This window comes from Eublepharis macularius, chromosome 9, assembly GCF_028583425.1.
Source record: "Eublepharis macularius isolate TG4126 chromosome 9, MPM_Emac_v1.0, whole genome shotgun sequence".
Lineage (NCBI taxonomy): Eukaryota > Metazoa > Chordata > Lepidosauria > Squamata > Eublepharidae > Eublepharis > Eublepharis macularius.
Genome location: NC_072798.1, coordinates 39,704,203 through 39,723,074, shown reverse-complemented (window position 1 = coordinate 39,723,074; position 18,872 = coordinate 39,704,203). Strand labels below are relative to the sequence as shown.

The following is an 18,872-nucleotide window of genomic DNA, read 5'->3' as shown; positions in this document are numbered from 1 at the left end:
AGTGACTTTGGTATGGCTCCAAGACTTGTGTGTGGCTTTTCCAAGTATTTGGTTTTCTCCTTGTGCTTTTTAGGAGGGGGGTCCAAAGGCTTTCCCTCTGTTTCCGTCTGAACTGGAGATCTGGCAGATTCATCCGTAGCCTCAATCAGAGTAACATTGGCTGTCAACTGGACCGATGTAGTAGTCTCCTGAGACCAGGACTGCTTCTGCTGCTGACCTCGGGTTCAATCAGCCAGATCCAATGATGTGTTGGGTCTCTGATCCAATGCCAAAATCGATTCACGAGTTGGTTCTGAAACTACTCAGACTGTGCAGTCTACTGGGGCAGATACCTTTACTTCCAGGCTGCTAGTGCTTGACATGGTCTTATTCCACAACATTTCCTTTAGTCAGGAGGCACAATCCCCTCTCGTTTTAGGGGTGAAGAGTTGGCAATGTTTGTACTTCTCCACAATGTGGCCTTCTCCGAGACATGCCAAACATAACTAATGCCCATCAGTCTTAGCTATCTTGGTGCTGCATTGTGCACACTTTTTGACCAGAGATTTGTCCACCATCCCAACCTTCTGGTAATAACAAAAAAGGAAAGAGCAGTGCGACTTACCACTCCTACGAATTCCATCTTTGGAAGAAGAAATATATATATAATTTTTTTAAACTACACTAAACTACAAACTACAACTATCTAACTAACAATTAACCAACTAATAACTATTATAAATGCTAAATGGAACCCCGATAAGGCAGAGAGCTAAAGTGTACATTCTCTGCGGCAGCAAAAAACAAACTAGGGGGAGGAGGGGGCAACCTTCCTGAACACGTCATCGCTCAGGCGGGAAAAACCGGCTCAGAGCAGTTGCGAGGAACGTCGCCCCCTTAATAGTACTAGAGCTTAAAAAGTCCTGTTCCGAGCAGCAGGCCTGCACAAGCACAGTCCCAATGTGTGCCAGCATCAAAGACTGTAGATGAATGTTAGCTCCAAAAATTATCTGAAATCCTAGGTTATCTTCTCTGTAACCTAAAGTCCAATTAGCTAAGCAGCAAATCTGAAGCACTGCTTAGCACCTTAGGACACATGGTTATTTGCACCATTTATTAATAACACTGTTCTGACTCTGTTTCTGCCCCGCCAGCGGGGCGGGGGTGGGGGGAGAACCCAGCAGATACCCACCACATATGACAAGAATGCACCCAAGACGATTTTCCTTCAGAAGCTTCAAGTACATTATACCTTTCACACTTTCAGTTCATTTGTTCCTGGAAGTCTAAACCATCACATAATAATCAAATACTTACAGTTTATGAACAAGATGATTTCGGAGGTCCTGAGTAATATCTTCGTGCCATGGTTTCCGTATTCCAAGGCCAGATGGATGTGCTGCTGTTGGCATGGCCCCCAGACTAGCAACATTAGCATTTTCATTCATCAGCGAACTGAGAAAAATAGAAGCTTATAAGAGACTCCGAATGTACCACTAGAACTCACCATATCTACAGGCAACATAGGATATTGAGTATGGACATAGGCAGCCCATATTCAGCCATAAAGTTCTTTTAAGGGGTTCAGTCCAAGATTATTTCTTTAGGTGGTTGTTGTGGGTTTTCCTGGCTGTATTGCCGTGGTCTTGGCATTGTAGTTCCTGACGTTTCGCCAGCAGCTGTGGCTGGCATCTTCAGAGGTGTAGCACCAAAAGACAGAGATCTCTCAGTGTCTTTTGGTGCTACACCTCTGAAGATGCCAGCCACAGCTGCCGGCGAAACGTCAGGAACTACAATGCCAAGACCACGGCAATACAGCCTGGAAAACCCACAACAACCATCGTTCTCCGGCCATGAAAGCCTTCGACAATACATTATTTCTTTAAATCCTGTCTACCCTTCCAAGGATTGAGAGAGTAACACAAAGTACGGTTCTACTGTCTCCTGTCACTAGCTCCCTTGGAGTTAGAAGAGAACAAACATCCAAATCAGAGCTCCTTGGTTTGTTAAACGTTTCAATAAACTGATGAATGCTGGCTATGCTTCCAACTATAGAAGAAAGATAAAACTTATTGCTACACAAATGTACACAACTGCATTTGACTCTTCCAGAAGTATATTTGAGCATCTTATTCCTTCGCTGTTTTAATCCCTTTGCCCTCTTAGTCCACACATTCAAGCACATCAAGAGCACAGAAGCCCCATCACAAGTAGTTCTACTCAGATCCCCGCAGTTTCCAACTCTTTGGCCGAGGACTACTCGCCCAACTACTTCACTCTTCTCTGTGACTGTTAGTTTCCTTGAGGAACAGAAATGTGTTTTTATAATTTAAGCAATTCAAGCTGTATTCAGGGCTTTGTTCATTCTGTGATTCAGGAGAAGTTCAGAATCCAACAGACAGGAACTTTAAGCTTTCATTTTAATACTGGTATGAAGAGGAACTTCAAAATTTACAGATGTTCCAATGTCTTGTGAGATCTCTAAAGCCAGGGTGGATTCAGTAAGATTAACCGGGGGGGGGGGCTGGTGCAGCAGCACTGTTAGATTTTAGTCCAATCAATGACCAGTAGAAACAGAATTAAGTAAATTTGTTTTAACTTGTATAATTTATACAGAGTGCAAAATTAGATTTTCCTTGCCACAGAATTCAATTTTCTATGACAGCATAGACATAGCATTATTCATACTGCACCACTATACAGAACGCATTATCTTACAAATGGGAAGGGTGGGGAATCACTTCCCATATAAATTCCACCAGATTATAGGATGGGCTATTCAAGTACGTGCAGCTGAACTACCACATGCAGGCCAACAGAGGAAGATTAACACCTTCTAAGAAAAGAGAGCAGCTGCTGAAAGGAAACTAGCTCTGTTTACCTACAGGAAAAGGAGCTTCCAGGTACAGGTGGAGCCCTTGGCAAAGAGAGAATAGATTACATACAATGCCCTAAAAAAGCTAAATATACTGTACCCTGATACTAACCCTGTGCATTTTAATAAATATATTGACCTCAGGTTTAGACCAGCTGAGCATCAGTGAACCCACTGTCAAGGATCATACACATGTGAACTGCAAAGGTGATGTTTAATAAAGAATGCTTTATGGTATGGTATGTTTTAAAACAGTTCTCATGTCCAAAGCTAATTCCTGTTGCTGTTGTGTTATATACTATTTTGTGAATTCTTTGCTCAACAGATGTATTATGTCTATATAATTCATATGTATTATGTCTATATAGTTCAAACAACTTACTTTTGTGAATTCATAGCTGAATGTAACATTGAGTCAGGAAGCAGACTCTGGGCCTGGACCCCAACGCCTCCATTCACTCCCATAGGATTAGTATCTAGATAGGGGGAAAAGCAAACAAAATATGCTCTCTTTGCACTAGGTGACCAAGTGCCCTATGCCGCCATAGCACTACTACAGCATGTTTCAGGAGCTCCACATCAATGAATTTACTCTACTGCATATACACAGTGGCTTGAAGCACAAACCCCCTACAATATCATAATGTCCGAGGAGGAAATCTAGCAGGTTACATACTTTTCAAGATTCACAGTCCTAACAATTCACACAACTCCCATTTTTCTGCACTTTAATTGAGCATCTGTAACCTTTTTTGCTGGAATTAGTAACATTACTAGGAAAGATGCCCATTTTCATGACAACAGCAAATGCTTGAGGAAGGGTCTATATACTACAGGAGAACCATGGTGCATAATACAACACAAGCATTAACTCTCCTGAAGGATTCCTATTATAGCAGGAAAGAGCAGTTTTTGCCCCCCCCCCCAGTATATGTGTATTTTTCACCACAGGAACATATAGCAGCAATTCATTTATAAGAAAGAAAAAATAATGCACTCGGGGATACAAGCTGACTGCTTCCTCCACTGTCTCCCAGACTGCAGCCTCACTAATTCACTTCATAAATTTAATGGGTGCCACTGTGATCTTGAGCAGAGGTGGATTGGCCATTAAGGTAATCTGGAAAAATCTCGGTAGGCCCATGGCCTGGGGGGCTGCCCCTCTCCTCTGAGGTCACCTCACCCAGGGCAGACCTGCACCCAGCAAAACCTTTTTGCCTCACCCAGGTGACCCTCTGTAAGAACTGCAGCCCTCAATACTAGCCAGCCCTTTCTCCATTGGAGATGTGGCCCATTTCTGGGGCTGTTTTGTCTTCCCAAACCACCCATGATCATAAAGCATGACGGAATCTTGAAAAGCACTGCTTGTATGAAGACCGTCATCATTATAACCGTACTTGACCTCAAAGAATGTTTATCTTTACAGCTTTAGAGGTATGTAATAGTGAATGGTTTTAAACATTTTTTAACTTACTTGTGGGATTCATGGGGCGGAGGCCCTGTGGTGACTGTCCTTGTTGTTGACTTTTCACTTGAGCCTGTGTCTGTGTCTGCATCTGGTTCCCTTGATACGTCAATCCAAGAGCTGCGTAAGCCCTCTCAATAGAGCTGGGGTCAATCTGGCTGGTAGTGTTAATGTTAGGCGTTGTCTGCTGACCCACTCCTACAGAACCAGAATTTCCAAGGCCTACTGCAGCACCACCTAATAATGCTGAAGGAAATGAAAACATTATTAAGAGGCATGGCAACATGTGCTACAAGCAACCCCTGCTACAAAGACAAGAAACAAGCTGTTTAGGCATCCTGCTCTCTCAGAATATAAGAAGCAGGTCAAAAAGCAGTCACGCATTCCTCCCTTATACCTGGATCTAATACCATCAATGGAACCATTAGTCAGAGGGCAGGAAGCTGCCAGACACTCCTCTATCTTGCTTAAATCAGCTCAGACGGGAATTCTCTTTTCACCAAAGAATGTATGTATTGAGTTTTAATGTCATTCGTTTTTAATGTTATTAGTATAGTGTTTCACCTCTGCAACAGGATTTGGGAGCCAATTTGGCTGAAAACCATGATTAAAATATAGTCTTTAGTGAGAAGCTGAAAAATTTCACTGAATTACTTTGTATGGCTTAAATCCCATCTAAAATTTTCACAGATGTAAATATTTCCATCCAAGGAATCATGACTTCACTGTCTCCCCCTCCTCTAAAAATGCCCTATGAATTGCTGCTCTTGGAGGATCTTTTAGGAATATCTTGCAGAGGAGTAAGAGGTCTGCTGTGGGAGAGGAAATGGCAAAAATTACGCCGCTTAGTGCATGAAGATTCTAGGTGAAATATGAACCACTCAGGTGAATTCAGCAAAGTTTCTCACTTATTTAGTAAATTTTATCCTTTTATTTGCCCAAATAATCTCAACGCAGTTCACAAGTTACAATAAAACTTGTTAAATCCAGCTTAGATAAGAATTCTCTTTCCCCCAAGGAATGTATGTAGAGTTTTAATGGTGTAGTGGTTAAGAGCAGCAGGACTCTAATCTAGAGAACCAGGTTTGATTTCTCATTCCTCCACTTGAAGCCAGCTGGGTGACCTTGGATCAGTCACAGCTCTCCGGAGCTCTCTCAGCCCCACCCATTTCACAGGGTGATTGTTGTGGGGGTAATAATACCATACTTTGTAAACCGCTCTGGGTGGGTATTAAGTTGTCCTGAAGAGTGGTATATAAATCAAATGTTGTTGTTATTGAAATATCTAACACATTATAAATAATCTTAAATCAACAGCAGCATAAAACAATGCTCTAAAATATTAAATTTGATTTACAAAGAATAAACTAGTCTTCACCTGCCTTTGAAAGGAGGAAAGTAAAGGAGAAAGGGTGGATGGACGAAGTGGAGCTAATTTCAGAGAGCATTCAGGGCTTGGGAGTGCTGCTGGAGCCCAATGTATAACTATAGTGCTCAAGTTTCCTCTGTGGCACCTACCACCTTGTACCAGCTTTGTCCATTTCTTGAAAAGTGTGATTTGGACATGGTGATCCTTGCTCTGATCATATCTAGGTTAGATTACTATAACATGCTTACATGGAGCTGCATTTGGAAACTTTTTGGAAACATCAGTTGGTTCAAAACGTGGCAGACAAGTTACTTTTGGAGGCTAGATACACACTGTACCACCCTTGTCTGAAAAGATCTGTACTGGTTGCCCATCTGTTTAGGGCACAATTCAAAAGCGCTGGTTTTTACCTTAAAAGATCTAAATGGCATGGGACCATAGTACCTGAATGACTGCTTCCTCCCATACTACTGAGCCCACCAGTTAATATGCTCTTCTGTCTTCCTCTCTGTGCCTTTGCCATCTGCCTCACTTCTAAAGGCAACCAGCAATAGGGCTTTTTCAGTGGTGGTACCTTGTCTTTGGAATGTCTTCCTTTGTGAGGCTTGTCTGATGCCTATGTTATTTTCTGCCACTCCGTGCCTTGGATGTTTGAATGAGCTTGGCTTTGTTTTTAAGAGCAGGTCTACGCATCATTATCCACCTTCTCCATTCAAAGGAAAGACCAAAAGGAAAAAATGAGGCTACCACTGCTATAGCCTATCAAGAGCAGCAAGATGCTGAGCCACCCACATTCATTGCTTTTTCTTGCCTAGTGAGAGTACAGGCTGCCACCCCATCCTCTCCCATCTCTGAGCAGCTGTGGCTACAGTTTGGTCTAAGCACACATGATGTTCCTGACATAGGATTTGGGGTGGGAGTATCAGCCTTCCTGACACTCATCCCTCAAAGTACCAGCCATTTTGCTAGTAAAGGCAAATAATGGGGCAGTTGATGACACAAGTTTGTAAAGTCCAAGTGACTAACAAAAACTTCTTAATGACATAGATCTGTAAAAAAAGAAAAGACTGCTTACATTGTTGATTTCTTTTGTCCCCAGCATTCTTGAGAGGGAGACAGACAGGACAATCATGCCGTGTACAGTTCTTCCAATGCGATATGATTTGTCGAGAAGATGCACAGTGAGCCACTAAATAAAAATGATAAAATGTCCATTTTGTAACACTTCTTTTAAATTGCTCAGTTCTTCAAGTTATTTATTTATGTCATTTATAGTCCGCCTTTCTCACTGAGACTCAAGACAGATTACATAGTGTGAGATCAGTACAAATTAATAAAAACATTTCCTTTTAGCCTAACAGTACAACAGCTCTTAAATCAAATCATATACAGGAACCATTTTAACACAGTACTGCAAGATTAACATGAATATTTTTGATATAGGACAAGAAGAATCCCAGTTGCTTGGTTGCCAAATAATTTGTAAATGCGTAAAAATTATGCAAACTTATCCCAAGCTTGTTTACTTGGACTTTGATGAGATTTATCCCTTAATGTATTTCCATACGTTTACAACAATCTTTTAAAAATCCCTGCTGACTCCAAGAACTGGAACCACTACCACCGGCCTTAAGAGATTACCAGTACTCACTCAACTAGGATGCCCCAAGGACCTATTTTATCCAAGTACAAAGTAAGTTTATCTGCACTTGACAATATCTGAAACAAGATTATTTTCTTACCTCATTCACAGTTGGAAGCATGTTATAATTAACAGAACTGCAGTGTAACTATTTCTCAGGGGGCAGAAATTACCATCAACTATCTTATTATTCATGTGTTTGCACACACTTTTAGCTTTCTATTGTAAGGGAAGGTTTCCCAAGTTGTTCAATCAGTGGTCTACAAAGTATAGGACCAGAGCCTCCTAAACAAAGAAACAGATTTACTTACCCTGGCAGGATTTGCCTGCCTGGCAATGTGTCATATGGTTTAGAACATTCTTCATGGTACGACAGTGGGGAAGGTTACACTGTCGCACCTCACCATTTGCTTGTTCCCTCCGCTGACATTTGTGAGCATGCAAGAGGAGAACAAGTTGCTGCTGAATGAGTTTGCGCTTTTCTGGGTCTGCTGTAGGAGCTCCTGATCCCATGCCCTGAGGGGCAGTTGACACCATCCCAGTCTGCTGAACTGGAGGAGTCTGCTGTTGACCCTGAAGAAGACAAAGAAAGAAAGAAGAAAACAAATGAAAATCTAATCTTTCCAGTTTTCTCAAAGTTAGCAAAATACAGAAAAAGTGATCCTTACAATTTGAAACGTTTCAGTTAAACTTGTAAAAAGCAATAGCAGTTACTAAGATAATCTAATGATCCCTTCTATCTCAGAGACAAAGTTGTTTACTAGATGTTTTCCTTCTGCAAAGCTTCTTGGACAGTCATAGCATGACCAATTTACACTCTGGAAAGCAATAAAAAACCCACTCTTATTACTGAAGCAGCCATGCTACCCACCACATTACATAGTTTCTAACACAGACCCCTACCCTGCTACCACAACTCTGTGGAATGGCAGTTACTGGATGTATCTGGCTTCTGGAAGTTGTGTCACAAGCCACACGGGGAGCTGTTAACACCGATGGGGATAAAGTTTGGAAGAAAAGTTAGATGTTACAGTTAAGGATTTTCTTCCAGCATCAGTTTTGATGGGTTGATATTGGGGAAAGTGCGAAATTGATTACTTCTGTACCTGTGGCTTTCCATGTAACAAAATTTTACATACATCTTCTCAGGGTTTGGCTTCAGTTATCAAGATTATTGATCAATTACTAGGTAGAGAATTATGATCATTTTTAATCTTTTAAGGACTAAATTATCAACACTAAACCCATAAGCATTGTAAACACAGATCCCTAGCCAGCACCATCAAGTATGCCTACTGATAAAGACCATTTACTGCATCAATTGCAGCCTATTTTAAGAATACTATATATCTTTGCAACTTCCAACTACAACAGGAATCAAAATCATAAGTTGTTCTAGTTTTAAGGCAAGCATACTGAAGTTTTTAAATATGCTATTTAAAGAAATCTCTTACCTCTGCTTTAAAAATGTGATGGATGATGCTTCCTTTCCCCTGTCATTACTACACTGACACCAGAGAACGGACCTTTGGACACTTACTGTGAAAGGTCCTTCTCCTCTGAGGAAAGGAGGACATCTTGGGTGATTCCCACTGTCCAATCAGGAACTAATTTTCTTCCTCTTCCTGTCTGGCATGTGAGACACCCTCTCTCTTCAGTTCAGGTGATTCCACAAAGTAGTAACATTGAATTTATAATTCAGCAACTGTCAATACTGAGAGAAAAAACACCTATTGTGTTAATATGTACTGTAAATAAAGCATAACCCGGAGGAGGTAGAAGAATGAGGCAGCAGGGCAGAGGAGGATGAAGACCCAGGGAGGGCAAGATGTCCTCCTTTCCTCAGAGGAGAAGGACCCTTCACAGTAAGTGTCCAAAGGTCCATTCTCCCTCTGAGGCAGAAGTAATCTTGGGTGCTTCTAAAGCAGTTTCTACTTTCTGGGTGGGATGTGGTCTTCGTCTGAGATCATGCGCTGCAGTAATTTTCTACCACAGGTGGTGTCCACAGAATAATATAGATTTAATTTCTAGCGTCTCACCAAGGTCGAGATCAACAACCATATTGTTAACTTGCAGACTACTTCTACAGAAGTGTTTCTCTGTAATGCTGCATTGGTAGCAGTGCTCCTCACAGAGTGAGCTGTTATTCCACTAGGAACCTCTACAATGAGAGCTTTGTGACCTTTGATAGTGTATGTTTTGTTATTGGCACCTACGGCTGCTGAAGGCATTTTATTCCCCAAATTGAGGGGAGATATATTGATGAACAGTAAGTCCAACTTTCTGATTTTTACTGTTTGGGGCAGATAGGCCTTGAGCTTCCTTCTGATGTCTAGGTTGTGTCAGAGCCTCTCTTTAGTATATTTAGGGTACAGGTAGAAATATGATAGCCTTATCTCTTGCAACCTATGGAATTTGGAATAGACTTTTGGAAGAAAGGTGAGGACAGTATGAAGTATCACCTTATCATTGTGAAAGATACAGAGTTCAGGTCTGACTGATGGTGCACTTAGGTCTGAGATTCTTCTGGCAGATGTAACCATAATAAGGAAGATGGTCTTCATTCTCAGCCTTCTCAGGGGAACATCCTTGACCAGTCCAAATGGATGTTTGGTCATGGCAGTGTAAAACGTCCAGTGCTTTCCTCCTGCCCCACTGAGTGAAGGCTTTCCAAGAGGAATTTAAAATTCTGACTGTGAACTGTTTTCTGGATGCTAGGAGAGTGTCGGCCACCTCTCCGGAATATCCCTATCTTAGGAAAATTTTCCTTTCTATTTCCACAGTTAAGCAGAGCAAGTCTAAATGAGAGTGCCAAATCATTCCCTGCTGTAATGTGACTGGAGAGGTTGGTGGAGATATCACACTCTGTTGGGAGTGTGGAAAAGCACAGTTTGCGGGGCCACCAAGAGGCAATCACTAGGACTTCGTTCCCTGTTACTTGATCCTTCTCAGGAGTTTGGGTATTACTGGTAAGGGTGGTAATGCGTAGAGGAGGCCTAATGGCCACTGCAATGTCAGAGCATCTGGTTGTGAGTGGAGCAAACCTTGTCATGTACCTTGGTAGTTGATGGTTGTGTTGGGATGCAAACAAGACCATGAAAGGTGTTGCAAAGTGCAACGTTATCCATTAGATAAGATCTTTCTTAAGGGACTATTCCACTTGCTGAATGGTCTACCTGCTCAACCAGTCTGCCTGGACATTGGATATGCCTTTGATTGAGACTAGGTGACCTTCCTCTCAGGTAAGTATCCTTGTCGCCTCCTTGTGCCACCTCGAGGTCTTGTATCCCCCCTGCTTGTTTACATACGTCTTGTCTGCGACCTTGTCCATACAGATCAGGATGTGTGAGTTCACTATCTGATCTCTGAACTGGAACAAGGCCAGACAAATTGCTCACATTTCCAAGACATTAATAGGAAGACGTGCCTAACCTGTGATGCTTGCATCTGTATTTGTTGGTCTCAAGGCGTCATGGAACTTTTGAAGTGGTACCTGAATGGGAAGATCTGTCTTCTCCATGATCTGTTGTTAATATGATCTGAAAAAGGTCTGAAGCGGTCTTGTATGTAGACGACCCCAAGGTATCGCCTTGTTGCTGGCCACTAGCAAACCCATCAGTTTGGGTAGGGTAGAGAGAAGTGATTTTCACTCTGATGACCTATTCTTTGGAGAGGGATAGACAACACTCTTTTGATGATCATACCCAGGTGTTCCAGATTGTAGGAACTGAATGGTGAATTTAGTGTTGCAGTGAGATTTTTCTTTTAAATGCGATCTGATCAGGAGATCGTCTGGGTGCAAATGAACATGAATACCACTCTCTCTGAGACATACGATGGGGTTGATCAGGAGCTTTGTGAACACTCTTGGCGCGGTGGACAGGCCAAAAGGGATGGCTCAGAACTGCCAACTGATTTTTTTTCCTCTGTGCAAATCTTAGGTATTGTTGATGGGCTATCAGAATTGGTACATGGAGAGATTCTGTGAGATCTGTAGATGTCAGGTGTCTTCTGGTTGAATGGCCTCTGCGACTGACTGCAGTTTTTCCATTCAGAAGTGATGCAACTTGATAAACTTGTTCAAACAGTTGAGGTCTAACAACGCCCTCCAGTCCCCATTCTTCTTAGGGACTATGAAGAAGGTTGAGTAGACTCCCCCCCCCCCATCCTCTTTCGTTGTAGGGAATATGCTCCGCAGCTTGAATGCCCAGGTGTTGGGTTACAGTTTGAGTTAAGATTTCGCGTAGGGAAGAGATGACAAAATGTTCTGGTGGGTAGCTTTCAAATTGTATGGAATAGCCTTGTGGGATTATTTCTAAGGTCCAGCTGTCTGCCTGCATGTTGACCCAGGCTTGATGGTAAGGAGTACTGGGCCTCTAGCAGGGATGGCTTTTGAGTCCTGTCATAGAGAGCTTGGTATCAAGGTTGGATCTCTTTCCACGTGCGAAGAACTGTCTGTTTGATCTTGGGACAAAGTAAGCATTATCCTCACAATACAGCTGGGGAGCTGGGCCCGAGAGGAATGGTTTACCGAAGGACATGTGGTAAGTTCATGGCAGTAGTGAGATTTGAACCAACAGAGTACTGCAGCACAGTTCAGTTACTTAACCACTATACGACGAGTGGGTTCTTGAAAGGACCCCTCCCCCTTATTAAAGGGATATCTAGATTAACCCCAGGATGGTCGCTTGGAATCCTGTTTGGACCTTAGTAGAGTGTGTTGCGAATAAAATGGCTGAGGGCCAAGGGATCAACCTCTCACATTGTTGAATGTTTTTTGGCAACACTTTCTTTTGTCCTGGGTCTCAACCCAGATCTTTCCCAGGGCATCCCCAAATAGCTTGCCTCTCTGAAAGTGGTAAGCCAGGATGATATTTTTAGAGGGTAAAACTGCTGGCCAAGCTCTTAGTCAAGGGTGCCTACCTGTTACTGCTGCCAAGACCATAGTCCTGGAAGAAAAAGAACTGCATCCAGGATGGTGTCTGCCTTGAAGGTACTGGCCTTTAAAATTCTGTTTGCCCCTTCAAGGGGGGCATCTATTGTTGTATGGGAGAAGTGGGATCAGTTTTCTGATCCATACTCCTGATGCTCTGGAGGCAATGGCTGTAGCCTTTATAGTCATAGCCATAGCCTCGTGAGCCCTCTTCAGCATGACCCCTCTCTCCTTGTCTAAGATGTCTCTGACTGATCCTTGCTCATCCTCTGACAAGAGCCCAGATGACTGAAGTGTAGCCACTGAAGTGTCGATCGCAGGTACCTGCAACATCTCTGAGCAAAGAAAGTTAGTGAGTACAGGGTTTTGTTTTGTTTTTTACCACATTAGGGAATTGCTTATTGGCTGATGGTTTAGACCACTGTCTAAGTTGAGCTGTCTCCTAAAATATTCTGAAAATGGGAAGACCTTTCTGAGGAAGCTTCCCTAGGAAGAGACTCTTGTTTTCTTGGGGTCTGGATTAGTATTCCCTGTCTAAGAGTCCTCCTCCCCCGAGGGTAATTCCTGCAGCCTAAGGCTGAGAATGTCTAGGTAGTAATTACTCGTAGACCTCAGATTCAGACAGCTGGCCTGACTGTTCTGGCAGGGATATTTCCTCCTCCTCCACATCTGAAGGAATTCTTCCTTCTCTTTGCCATTATAGATGCTCTCTGAGGGTGATCCCCCTACTCAGTGGGGATCCCTGTCTGTTAAACATTACAAGCTGTCTTATTCTGACTCAGTCCATCAAAGCCAGTGTTGTCTACTCAGACTGGCAGCAGGTCTCCAGGGTCTCAGGAAGAAGTTTTTTCCATCATCTACTTGAACTTTTTAACTGGAGTTAATGGGGAACAAACCTGGATCCTTCTGCAGGCAAAGCAGAAGTTCTTTCACTGAGCCTCAGCCTCGCCCATGGAGGAATGAGGAGGTAGACACCACACCACTATTAACAGAGGTTTCAGCCCGGGAGAGATTTTATGTTTCTTCCCTCACGGTTAATCTTGGGAAGTTAGAAGGTTCAAAGACACAGGCAAGTTTGTGCCCTTCATACGTTTCCCATCTGACGGGAAGAGTCCTGTTGTAAAGGCAGGGCTAGATCTGAAGAGAAAAAGCCTGCTGTGGAATCTCCAGCCAGGAGGTTGGCATGGGCACATTCACTGAGGCCCCAGAGTTGAGGAGATTCCTGGTGTCTTTTCCCACCAAAAGCCTGGGCTGAGGTAACACGCCAACTCCAGCTGCAGAGCAGGAGCACGCATCCATCTTCCGATCAGTGGGATGGGCCTTTGAAACTCTTCTGTGGCTCTGAGGCCAACTTGTAGCCAGACGGGTGCACAAGCCGCAGAAGCATGTCGGTGCCGACTCGAGCTGGGAGCACATACAAGCCGGGAGGCATGACGGCACCAGAGTCATCAATCCCCACCATGTTCGATGCGAATACTGGGGAGCAGGGATTTTTTTTTCAGCTGGAACGCGGTGGAACAGAGTTCTGGAACCTCTTGAAAATGGTCACATGACTGGTGGCCCCGCCCCCTGATCTCCAGACAGAGGAGAGTTTAGATTGCCCTCTGCACCATGGTGCCGTGGTGCAGAGGGCAATCTAAACTCGCCTCTGTCTGGAGATCAGGGGGCGGGGCCACCAGCCCTGTGACCATTTTCTCCGAGGGCAACCCACTGAGTTCCACCCCAGAAAAAAAGCCCTGCTGGGGAGCATTCCTCTCCGTTGTCTAGGAAGCTGTCCTCAGAATCCCTGGCATCCATCTTGTAGGCGGCTGCCTCAAATGGCTGCTGTGATCCTCTCAGTCAGCCAGGGAGAGTAGTAAAAGACAAGAGAGGGCAGCAAGAAGATAGGGAGGAACTATGAAAGTTTTAAGTCAACAGAGTTTGAAAGACAAAGGAAAGATTAAAGGAAGAGAAGAGCAAAGGAGTAGGAATGGGAAAGTGAAAGTGAAACTGAAGTCTTAATAAGAAAGTAGCAGAGCTGGTCTGCTACTAGACTGCTCTCCCTGGAGGCAGGAACAGAACTGGAGAGGGTGTCATACATGCCAGACAGGAAGAGGAAGAAAATTAGTTCCTGCCTCCCTGATTGGACGGTGGGAATCACCCAAGATGTCCTCCACCTCAGAGGGAGAAAACTAAAACTGAAGTATCCTGTTATAATATGGTCTCCTTACATATTGTACTACTCATCAGCATCTAAAGCTACTTATTGCAGGAGTCCCTCAAAAGTCAACATGTTTTACTTATAAACAACAATGGTAGGATTTATCGTTCATAAATAGCTTGACTGAGACATCCAAAATACAGTTCAATCCCAACATTTTATTTTATGCAAGCGTTGTACACTTTAATTTGTTTAATCATTAGATCAGCAAACATACACTAATTAGAAGAGGCCAGCATTAAGGCATACTATTTTGGGCAATATTGGTTCTGCTGTACCATCATAATGGAGAATTTTATAAGCTCATGGAAGACCAGAACGTTTATTAAAAATGTTAATTTTTTAATTTCAAAAAGGGACCCATTTTAATTTTTTGTATATGCACAGTTCTTTAAATTTAAATTGTGCAACAATGAATCTTAAAAAATACAAATCAATTAAAATACTGCTGAAAGCCTAAAATATTGACATTCAGCATACCAAGTTCCTAGAAGATGAGATAGTAGCTTTTCAAATTAAACACTGTACTCATTACAAACCAGATTTCAATCAATATCTTAACTGTTCTGTTAATTATATTTCTTCACTACAACATGCCTAATTACTATGGAGATAGCAGCTAGAACAATGGCAAGAAGGCACTTCCTATCATTTGAGCAACATGATGGGATTTATACTCAACTATAGGTAGAATTCTGAATGAGCACTGTAAGAACAATTATACTAACACTGGCTCAAGAAATGAGTTCAGTACATTTACTCTGGTGCCTCAGCCGTGGCCCTCTGGGGTCATGAGGCACCCATCAGAAGAAGTTGCCACAAACCAAGATGCTACTTGGTGGGAATGTATCTGACCAAGGGATCCAAGATGATTGCTGGTGGCGGGCAATCTCCTGGGTTGCCTACCAGTCGTCACTCACCACCAGCAGGCACCCTGGGAACACGTGCAGCACGAGTGCTCCCCACCGATGCAACGATATCAGAAGTGACATCCTGTGCTTCATTCTATCACTTTCAGAAGTGATGTCATCATGCAAGTGCTGGGAGCTCACACGCAAAGTGCTCAAGTAAAAAAAAAATGCAGAAGGCACGAGGTTAGTGCCAAGTCCCTCCTTCCCCCACTGGGAGGATACTGGGACCTAGCAACCCTAATCTGACAAAATTTGTTCTGGGGAGTTTCAGAGCACACGTTTTGCTTTAGCTGAGCTAGAACCAGAAAAACTTTCCACAATCCAACTATCATGTGAATGGAGGGGAATTTCTTACAGCATTTTCTCCTAAATAGTATGGCTTGGGTATTTGATTACATCAACAGTATTTACTGATTTTTAAAAATCTTTATTTACAGCCCAACTTTCTTGCTGTGACTCAATTCAAATTACAAAAATCTAAAACAATTCAATCACACAGCATAAGACTTCGTAGCCACCATGGCATGGTGCATTTCAATTTGCCCATTTTCAAACACTGGCACACATACTAGAATGGCTTGTGTGGCAATTCTGACTCAAGGAAAAACTTTACCTTTTGACAATTTCTAATATTAAGAATGGGAAAGGAAACCGTTTTTAAGAAACTGACAAAACCAACATGATTTAACATGTCAAACTAAGAAGCCAGTGTCTAAGAGTTGCAGCCTATAAATCTTTTAATAAAATTAAAAATATTTGTAGCCTTTAAAGGATTAATAGGCTGTACCCAGTTTTGATAGGAGATGCTAAGAATAAACAATTCAAGAGGAGGAGGCAAGAAACACAGATTTTTAAAATGGAGGGGTAGCAACACAATGTTACACAACATCATTTGAATGCAAAAATCCTTAAGAAATGGTGGTATGCTAAGAATAAGTTTATTCAAGTATCTTGGCAAGGTGAAAGGATAACAATGAACTTTGCCAACAATAAAGTGCCATTTGCAAAGTTAGAGTACTTGCAACGATCAGTAACTGATACACGTACACATGAATTTGTAATTTGTAAAAGAATACACACTATGGCTAGCACAACCCTTGTCTCCTGCTACCCAACTCCATTTTGGTTTTGAGTACTGTCACAGGTAGACAGTACATTAGGCGTTTAGGCCAAAAATGTTCCCTGCCCCTAGTTTGGTGAGAGCCAGTTTGGTGTAGTGGTTAAGAGCACGGGACTCTAATCTGGAGAGCTGGGTTTGATTCCCCACTCCTCCACTTGAAGCCAGCTGGGTGACCTTGGGCTAGTCACAGTTCTCTGGAGCTCTCTCAGCCCCACCCACCTCACAGGGTGTTTTGTTGTGGGGATAATAATGGCATACTTTGTAAACTGCTCTGAGTGGGCATTAAGTTGTCCTGAAGGGCGGTATATAAATTGAATGTTATTATTATTATTATTATTTATACCCTTATTTCTGCTTTGAAATTCTGACCCTAAGCAACACCCATTTTATCACTCCTTTCAAAATTTATTTCCATTAGAATACAATTCAGGATAAACACATTATATAAGCCATTTGATTCAGGAATATCAAATTATCCTGGATGTGCTATGCAAGTGTTCAATATACTATTACCATTCCTACTTACCATGTTAGGCATTACTGGACCAGGCACTGGCTTCTTGTCCATTGGAAACTGGGGTAAACTGTTAGGTAGCACAGGCTTATTCTGCATCTGGGGACCAAGTCCAGCAGCTCCAATTGGTTGCCCAGCATTTTGGCTATATGGTGGGACATAAGGACCGGGGTTGTTCATCATTCCCATCTAGAAATTAAAAAGTGTAAATTTAGAAAGATGTCCATTGTTTCTTTTATATGTCATGGAACATACAATGGTTAACTATAGTTAACTGGGAAATCATGCAACTTTCATTTGCAATATCCTGTAAATGAAAGGCAAAAGCCTAATTTGCATATCCTAAAATTCTTAATACAGTTCAGTTTCCATCTCTCCACAAATTCCTTTTGTACCGAACAAACTGAGGAATAAGAAGTGTTCACTGAATGGTAGCACATCAAAGATGACATGACCAATTCGTCTTCCTTTTTCATCATTTTTAACCATGCATTTCTTCAGACATATTCCTTCAATTTTTTAATTATATTTTCCAATACTGCTAATAATTGTGGTATTCAAGATCATTAAAAGTTAACTTATCCTTGACAGCATGTAAAGCAGGGATGCATCTCCATTTTAAAATCTAAGTATTGAGAAAGACTTAAGTTACAGGTTATAACAATGCTTTCTGAACTATGTAGCTAGATTACAGCTTAGCTGTAACTGCATGATAAAACCCCTAATAGGTCAAGTAACGGAATATACATAGACAATGAGCAGTAAGTACCCTATGGTGCTGACTAACAAGGGAGAAGGGGACAGGCACTCCAGCCTCTAGATAGCAAGTGATTCAAGAGAGGAGGGAAATGAGCCTCCAGTCTTTACCTTACAGCTATTGTTGCAGAAAGGTAGATGAAAGAACTGGAGGAGGAGGAAAGGAGAATAAAATATAGTGGTTGTATCATATCCTACTGCCTTGGAAATACACAAGGAAGACCACTAGGCTGCAATCTAGAGATTTTCTCAAAAAGTCATCATAAAGACTGCTTACTCCAGCTACAAACAGATTTTATCTCTGCACACTATAGGCACTATAACCACAATAATTTTTAAAGCATATTTTACTCATTATCATTTAAGCAAAAGTTTAAATGCCAGACATTCGGGGAGGAGGAAACCAGGGTTACAATCCCATGGGTTCGTGTGGATTATATCCACTTAACAGTAATAATTGTTTCATATTTAATCAGTTTCATAGCTGCGGAAAATTTGTTTTTTATAGCATAAATCTTGCAATATAAGTAGCCTGCACCTGGACTATTTTAATGACTGTTTAAAGATTATTATTGATTTTATAGTTTTATGATTAACTCATTGTATTTTATAAATGTTGTGAGCTGCCCTGAGCTCATTCGTGGGGAGGGCAGGGTATAAATCAAACCAAATAAAAATAAATAAATATAGGCATTAGATTTTTGGCCATTACTGAATGATTATTGGAATCCAAACACCACCATGTCTGAGCAGAGCATCATTCTCCTGGGTTGATGCTCAGAACAGAAAGAAGGAATTATCAATGTTGCCTCGCATCACACTAAATCCCACCTGAAGTCACTTGACCTTCAAGAGAAGCTTCATCATGAAAACATATATAGTTTTGGCACACCACATTATGCATTTTATGCTTCAAAATGAGACCTCATCTACTATTGTAGGCAAAATACATCTCATTCTAAAGCAGTAAGATAAGTATGCTCTTCACAGGAAATATAACCCAGAACAAAGTTTGGCCGCAGATAACACTTATTCCAGGTTAAGTTTTTATGAGTCAGAGCTCATGAAAGCTCATACTGGAATAAATGTTAGTCTGTAAAGTGCCACT

At 42.0% G+C, this 18,872-nt stretch overlaps 1 protein-coding gene across 1 annotated transcript in view; it reads right to left on the bottom strand.

The window, feature by feature from the left end:
- Positions 1-18,872, bottom strand: part of EP300 (E1A binding protein p300) — a 105,444-nt gene that overhangs the window by 47,612 nt on the left and 38,960 nt on the right. Inside the window, exons 3-8 of the mRNA XM_054988120.1 lie at positions 17,021-17,197; positions 7,642-7,903; positions 6,764-6,877; positions 4,329-4,565; positions 3,237-3,330; positions 1,297-1,434 (exon numbers count right to left, since the gene is read on the bottom strand). Of these exons, the coding sequence (XP_054844095.1) occupies positions 1,297-1,434; positions 3,237-3,330; positions 4,329-4,565; positions 6,764-6,877; positions 7,642-7,903; positions 17,021-17,197 (1,022 nt within the window). The remainder of the gene's footprint in view (positions 1-1,296; positions 1,435-3,236; positions 3,331-4,328; positions 4,566-6,763; positions 6,878-7,641; positions 7,904-17,020; positions 17,198-18,872) is intronic.